Below are 7,182 nucleotides of genomic sequence, written 5' to 3' on the forward strand. Positions count from 1 at the left end.
GCAACGTATGGTCAAGTGACAGTGGCTGAAGCCTTTCTGCAGTGGCAGCAAGGACCGCTGTGCCTACTGTCAGCAGGACTGCGTACAGAGAAAGCACCTGCACCTCAGGGCTGTGTTAGCACAGTGCCATCCCTTTGAGGGTAAGAATTTCTTTATTGGAAAGAAGAATTAACTTAATCTGACAGTACTATAAAAACTGTGTAGAAAAGGCTGGTGCTGTGCAGGACTGCAGCTCTGCTATTCAATCAGACTGACAATGCAGTCCCTGTATATTTCCCCCTGTGTATCCATCCCACCAAATATTAACAGCAGATGCATGACTGTGTCTTCAGCACACCCCTCCTCCTCTTGGCTCTTCTGGAGGGGGCCAGCTTTGTCACCCACTGATGCAGTTGACTCTTTCCCAGCTTTGTTGTCCCTGGTGACAGCTCCTGCATCTCTGCTCTTGCCAGCCTGCCAGGGAATGACACACATGGCGTGGTCCAGCCTCCCAGCGGGCAGAGGGGAGTCAAACTGTAGGAGCGTCCACTGCTGCTTCTCTGCAGTGCAAAGATACACATTCACATCTTTAAATGTAGCTTCAGAGGCTTAAAAAGCATGCTGGGACAGTGACATCATTAATTAGATTAGTTTTCAACATTATAGAGCATTTAGTCTTGTACTGGTGTTAACTTCAGTGCAATGATACTGACTACAGGGGGTGAAGCCCAGGAACTGACGGGGTAATGCATTTTCCAACTGACTGGCACTTACCCTTACACAGCTGAGAGAAGTCTCCCTACCTGTGTGATACTTGTACGTAGTATCTAGTGTCCCATCTGGACCTATTCCACCAAAAATGTACAAATGGTCTTTAAACACAGCTGATGAGTGGGATGCCCGTCCTCCCGGGACATCACCTGTGGCTGGTATCTTAACCCATCTCATGTCATCTGTTGGAGAAAAAGAACATGTCTATGGTTATGCATTATAAAAAAAATCCATCGGTTTTGTTGTTTTTAAACAAATAGGGTGATATTTTAAGCACTTAAGAACTGATCTTTTAGAAATAAGGTTCCCCAAATTCAAAACCCACCATGCAACAGCTGTTGCTCTGTGGTGCCTATATCCATACTTACGTGTATCAATGCAGAACAGATCATTGTAAAAAATATCACCAGCTAAACCTCCATGGATGAAGAGTTTGGTCCCAACTGCAACCACAGCGTGTCCATGCCGAGGAGAGGGGGGATCACCGTGAGTATCTGGCTGGGACCAGGTCAAGGTGGCTAAAAATGGGAGTACATGTGTTCCATTAGGAAGGGAACGCTGGAAGCTCTACAAGCCGGTGACCCCAGAGCCCTGCAGAGGCTTCCTAAGGAAGTGCCTCCAGCAGGGTCAGAGAAGAGTTAATGCCATATCATACAGCCTGGGCAAGCCCTCCGATGGAGCTCTGTGTGCTGTTCGGGTCGCTCGGCAGCAGGAAAGATAAATTCAAACCAGAAAGCAAACCCTTTCTGGTGCACACAGGGCCCTCGGAATGAACAGGACAACTGACAGTACACGAGCAGCACAGGATGATGCCACCACAGAAAGGCATCTGCTGTTGGGCAAAGGTGACAAGCCACTCCCATCTCCCACTGCGTTCCTCATCCCAGAGCTTTACACTGCTGTTTTGGCCCAAATTCCCAGCGACTACATAAAGGTAAGTGCACATCAACAGCGAGGAACACCCGCCCATCCATTTAAACTCAAAGCCAAAGCAGGGGCCCAACACTTCCACGTCTCTGCATCCGGAACGCAGACCTCCGCTTCAACAGCGGCTGGATTCCACCGTTTGGCATAAGGGCCCTTTACCCGTCCAGAGGTACCTGTGTCAAACACGTGAAGCCGCTGGTCTTTAACGGGTTCTGCTCCTTTATCTCCCCCTCCAAACACGTACAGACAGTCTCCTACCGCTGCTGAGGAGGTGTGAAATGTCCTAGGCAGCGGCTGCACTCCGCTCACTTCAGGACTCTCCCAGGTTCCTGTTCCTAATCGAGACGTTTGATTAACAAAAGTAATCAAGGCGGTAACAGAAAACGCGTTCTGCTCCCCCTCCCAACTGACAGCCACCCCGAAGGCGCCTGGCTGGGGCTCTGTGGCCCGCCCGGCCGGCACCTCCCCGCCTGGGAGCCGGCTCCGGGCGAACCGAACCGCGAGGGGAGCCCCGGGGCGCCGGCGGTTCGGGGTCCCGCTGCCGCGGGTCCTCGGGCACTCACCGAGGTCCAGCGCCTGGACGCAGCTCCGGTTCCCTGCCGGGTGGGCGCCGCCGAAGACCCAGAGTCGCGGAGGGTCGGTGGCGGGCAGGAACGTGGCGTGCTCGTAGCGGGGCCGCAGCCCGCTCCAGCCGGCCGCGACCCAGCGGTGCGCGCCTGCGGGCGGCGGAGAGCGCGGTCGGCGGCGGCCCCGCGACCCGGCTCCCCCCCCCCCCCCGCGCCGCGACCCCCCGTCCCGGCCCTCACCCAGCTCCACGAAGTGGGCGTCCGCGAAGGCGCCGGCGGGGTCGGCGCCGCCCAGGAGGAGGACGCGGCCGGTCCCGCCGCCCGGCAGGAAGAGGCAGCCGTGGCCCACGCGTCCGCGGGGCCGGTCACCGCGCGGCGACAGCCGGTACCTGCGGGAAGCGAGGGGCAGCGCTCAAGCGGCGCCGGGCCGGCGGGCCCGTCCGTCCGCTCCGTCCCGCCCCGCTCACCACTTGGCCGGCTGCGGGCGGCGGCCCGGCTCCAGCAGCGGCAGCGCCCGCGGCCCCATAGCGGGCGGCCGGACCGGAGGGCAGCCGCCCGGACGGAAGCGGCTGCCGCCTTCCGGCCCAGCGCCCGCCGGAAGTGCCCCGGGCTTCCGCCGGCGTCCCTCGCCGCCCCCCGGAAGTGCCGGGCTCCGCTTCCGGCCCCGAGTCGCCGTCCCAAGATGGCGCCGCTGGACCTGGACAAGTACGTGGAGATCGCTCGGCTCTGCAAGTACCTGCCCGAGAACGACCTCAAGGTGCGGCCGGGGCGGGGGGGCCGGGGCGGGCCGGGCCCGGTGCCGGTGCCGAGGCCGGTGCCGACCCGCTCTTCTCCCGCAGCGCCTCTGCGACTATGTGTGCGACCTGCTGCTGGAGGAGTCCAACGTCCAGCCCGTCTCCACGCCCGTCACCGTCTGCGGGGACATCCACGGGCAGGTAACGGGCGGGCGGCCCCGCACCCCCGGCCCGGCCCGGTCCTGCCCGGCCCGGTCCTGCCCGCCGGGCTCTGCGGGGCCCGGTGCCGGTGCCGGTGCCCGCAGCCCTCACGCTCCTGCTTCTCTCCGCAGTTCTACGACCTGTGCGAGCTGTTCAGGACGGGCGGTCAGGTCCCCGACACCAACTACATCTTCATGGTACGCGCAGGCGGGGCTCGCCCCGCTCGCTCGGCCAGGGCTCAAAAAATGAGTTTAAAGCTTAAATCCCGATACGCCGGTCGAGTCTCAGACCTTGCCCGCCGGCGCCGTGTTTGCTTTTGCCGTTCGCCTGCCACGTACGGGTTTTCTTTTGTTGAGTAAAGTACGAGTTACGTGGTGCGAAGCGAGGCAGGAAGAGCAGAGCGCGGTGCCGGTCAAGCAGAGCCGTGCCGGTGCGGCAGCAGCGCCCCGTTAGCCGGAGCGTCCTGAGGGCCCATCAGGTCGCGTGCCGGGGCAGCTCTGGGTGAGCGCGGCCCAAAGCTGCAGCTCCGAGCATCCAAAGAACGCGTTCTCCTAGATCCGAGCAGATCCCGGTGTCCCTTCAGCGTTCGTTAGGTTTCTTTATGCCCTGTGAGAAATTTAGAATGGATGTATCACTTTGCGTTTTTCCATTTGACTGTCCATTTACGAATATTTTTTTGACTTGCAGGGTGACTTTGTAGATAGAGGTTATTATAGTCTTGAGACTTTCACTTACCTTCTTGCACTAAAAGCTAAGTGGCCTGATCGTATCACACTGTTACGAGGCAATCATGAAAGCAGGCAGATAACACAAGTGTATGGATTTTATGGTAAGTCTTTACCCAAATGGTTTCTGAAGGGGGGCTAACGCGTAATAAACGAGTACGGCGTCTTTCCCTTGGGAAACCTGTTCTGAATGCAGCACTACCCGGGGCTTTCCTGGGACTGGACGGGGAGTGGGCTCAGTAAAATTTGAGTGTTATCATTTGTAACGTGATCATCGTGTTTGTGAAGTAGAAATGTGTGTTAGTCCAGATCTCGCTGCTCTTTTCCTCCAGCATCTGGGTGTCTGGGTTTTTTTTTTGGTGCCATGTTCAATTTTAGAGACAGAGCATGTATTTATACAGAATGTGCTTTGGTATCTTGTAATGAAAAGTTCTACACAAAGTCATGATGTTGCTGTAATTCCTCTTAAGTTTCAGTATAACTGAAAATCAGCTTCACACGTAGAGTTTGCTGTGGAACTCATTTGTTGTCAACAGTGAGCTCCTGGGAAAATGCCACTGGCAAGAAATAAGCAGCAGAACAACTGTTTGGAAAACTGAGGGAATTAAATTGCTTGGAAGCTTCTTGTTGTGTGAGGCTTTGATAAAACCTGAGGAAATCCTGGAAAGTATTTAACATCTGCCACAAAGAATAGCGTCTGTAACATACCTTCTTTTGGATAACGCATCAAGTACGAATGTTCAGAGGTCGCTCAAGAAATGCCTGCCCGTCAGGTTTCTTGCCGCGTTCATGTAGCTTTAAACAAAGGCCCTGTAACTCCCGTTTGTGGTAAGAGTATCTTCCACCAGCCCTGCTCGGTTCACGCTTTCTGCCTCAGTTCTCCTGTATAAAATTTGCTAATTTAAGCACTCAGCTGGTCTAGGCAAGGGTCAGTTCCCAGCCGGCCAGCTGCGGCAAGCGGCGGACTGCTTAGCGGTGCTCCCGATAGGGTTTTTTTTATACGTCTGACTTTCGAGTTCTGCTGTAAGTGTTTGATTTTATTGTCTGAATGCCTTCTGATCCATTAAGAAGAAAAAAATTCTCTGTTTAACAGATGAGTGCCAAACCAAATACGGAAATGCTAATGCTTGGAGATACTGCACCAAAGTCTTTGACATGCTCACAATAGCAGCTGTAAGTGTAAACACCACGTTACAAAAATACAAGTAGATTGTCTAAGTGTGACTGTGAGAATTAGTGACCTTTAAGGGTCACACTGGTAGCATTCTGGCCTGGATTAAATAGCGAGTATGTCGCACATGTGCCTTTTTTTCTCCAGTTAATAGATGAGCAGATTCTCTGTGTGCACGGTGGCCTCTCTCCAGACATCAAGACACTCGATCAAATTCGAACCATCGAACGTAATCAAGAAATTCCTCACAAAGGCGCCTTCTGTGACCTTGTTTGGTCTGATCCAGAAGATGTCGATACGTGGGCGATCAGTCCGCGAGGAGCAGGCTGGCTCTTTGGTGCAAAGGTGACGAATGAGGTAATGATGCCGTTGTGTGCAACATAAAGTAACTGCAGGTATGAGATAAATTGAAGTGTCGTGCTCAATTTGGTATTTACCCTAGCGACAAATGGGTCGAGGACCCTGCAAGATGATGAACTTTCCTTGTAAGACTGCTGTGAGTAAGTCATGGTGGTGGAGAAGGTTCGCTCAAGACAACCTGAAAAATGAGCCATTTGAACTTAAAAGCATAAATACAACTGCCAGTTGTGGTAATACTGATCTTGCTTTTAAAGAGTGTAAACATAGTGAGACTAACTAGTATCACTGGGGTTTCCGTAGAATACTTTTCTAAGGATTTAGGAGAAAAAAAATACCATTTTTCTTAACAATTCTTAATTTTTGTTACTTTGGAAAATGGCGAGCAGAACTCTGGGGGCTGACACACGCTGGCCTTCCCAGGCTCCTGAAGTAGCTGCGTTATGAATGCCGTGCTCGAGCCTCACGTTGTCGCTCTGGCCTTGCCGCAGCATGTTCAGGAAGGATCGAGCCTTGCGGATGGCACAGGCTTGGGCATTGCAGCTGTCACCTGTATTTCATAGGTGTTGCTCACTGCTCAGCTCTCAAAACCCAAATTTTTTCTTTTTTGGTGCACTGGGTGGAAAAAGCTTCTTTTTAACCATTTCACGGTGCGTGTGTGCCGGGGCCGTAGCTGGGAGAGGATTGTGTGGGCCGTGGTGTGCAGCTGCTCAGAGAAAACTGACCTTCCTTTTTTCCTTTGCAGTTTGTTCACATCAACAACTTAAAACTCATCTGCAGAGCGCACCAGCTAGTTCACGAAGGCTATAAATTCATGTTTGATGAGAAATTGGTAACGGTATGGTCTGCTCCAAATTACTGCTACCGCTGTGGAAATATTGCGTCAATCATGGTCTTTAAAGATGTAAATACACGAGAACCAAAGTTATTCCGCGCAGTTCCAGACTCAGAACGTGTAATTCCTCCTAGAACAACCACACCGTATTTCCTCTGAGACCTTTCCCCGCCTGCTGTCTCCCTCTTCCCTTGTACTGTCCCTTTACAATATACTTTTTATTGAGCACTTTGCTGCTGAAATGCTGCCTCTTGCCTTTTTTTATTTTTAAATTATCTAAATTTATTGTGTATTATGGTGTCTGTAGCAAGTGTTGTGTTTTTTGTTTCCTTTTCCCTCCCCTAGATTAATTTCAGAGTATTTGTAATATGTCCTTGAAATTTATACTACTGCATGTAGTTCTTGCGTATTTCTGGGTTTAGATGAAACGTTTTCCTTTTAACAATCATGATACCCGGGAAGCAGCAGCTCGGTCCCAGTGTGTTATTCAGCTTTTTGTTTGGTAAGTTTTAAGAAATTTCAGCAGCAAAGTTATTGCCTCTAGTGTGCACGGTGGGACTGTGACTGCCTTGTGTTGTGTACACGTAGAACCCCGTCGTCCTCCTCGTGGCCTGTTTTAAGTGGATAAAAATAAAGTGGTCAGAAGGGCTGTTCCCCGCCCCCCCCCCTTGTTTTGTTTTCTTAGGATTCCAGTTAAAAGTCCCCAGACCTGCCGCAGCGATTGAGTTTGTACATTAAAATAACTGTTCTGATTTTTTTCAGAGACCTTGTATTTTTAATAAAGCCGTACCTTCCATCAGCCCCCCCCCCAACCCGAGGCTAATTAACGCGCGTACGAGCCCTGCCCGCCGCCCGCCTCTCTCCGGGGTGGGGGGGCGGCTTCCGGTTCCGGCGGAGGAAGGGGGCGGGGGTTCCG

General features: G+C 52.9%; 2 protein-coding genes across 3 annotated transcripts; one reads left to right on the forward strand and one right to left on the reverse strand.

Annotated features, from left to right (window-relative positions):
• Positions 1-111: 111 nt before the first annotated feature.
• RABEPK (Rab9 effector protein with kelch motifs) lies at positions 112-2,846 on the reverse strand. Of its 2 annotated transcripts, XM_052815910.1 has the most exons (7): positions 2,711-2,845; positions 2,484-2,632; positions 2,241-2,393; positions 1,851-2,012; positions 1,119-1,268; positions 783-932; positions 112-539 (listed from the first exon to the last, which is right to left on the reverse strand). In XM_052815910.1, exons 1-7 carry the CDS (start codon positions 2,767-2,769, stop codon positions 238-240), a joined length of 1,125 nt encoding a protein of 374 aa, XP_052671870.1. In that variant the 5' UTR covers positions 2,770-2,845; the 3' UTR covers positions 112-237. The 2 variants fall into 2 exon arrangements, with proteins under 2 accessions (XP_052671870.1, XP_052671871.1); XM_052815911.1 differs by lacking the exon at positions 1,119-1,268 and having other exon boundaries at positions 2,711-2,846.
• A 14-nt stretch (positions 2,847-2,860) lies between these two features.
• Positions 2,861-7,065, forward strand: PPP6C (protein phosphatase 6 catalytic subunit). The gene is made up of 7 exons (XM_052815913.1): positions 2,861-3,000; positions 3,083-3,178; positions 3,310-3,375; positions 3,866-4,007; positions 4,997-5,076; positions 5,222-5,431; positions 6,177-7,065. Exons 1-7 carry the CDS (start codon positions 2,926-2,928, stop codon positions 6,423-6,425), a joined length of 918 nt encoding a protein of 305 aa, XP_052671873.1. The 5' UTR covers positions 2,861-2,925; the 3' UTR covers positions 6,426-7,065.
• The last annotated feature ends 117 nt before the right edge of the window (positions 7,066-7,182 follow it).

This window comes from Harpia harpyja, chromosome 19 (genome assembly GCF_026419915.1).
Source record: "Harpia harpyja isolate bHarHar1 chromosome 19, bHarHar1 primary haplotype, whole genome shotgun sequence".
NCBI lineage: Eukaryota > Metazoa > Chordata > Aves > Accipitriformes > Accipitridae > Harpia > Harpia harpyja.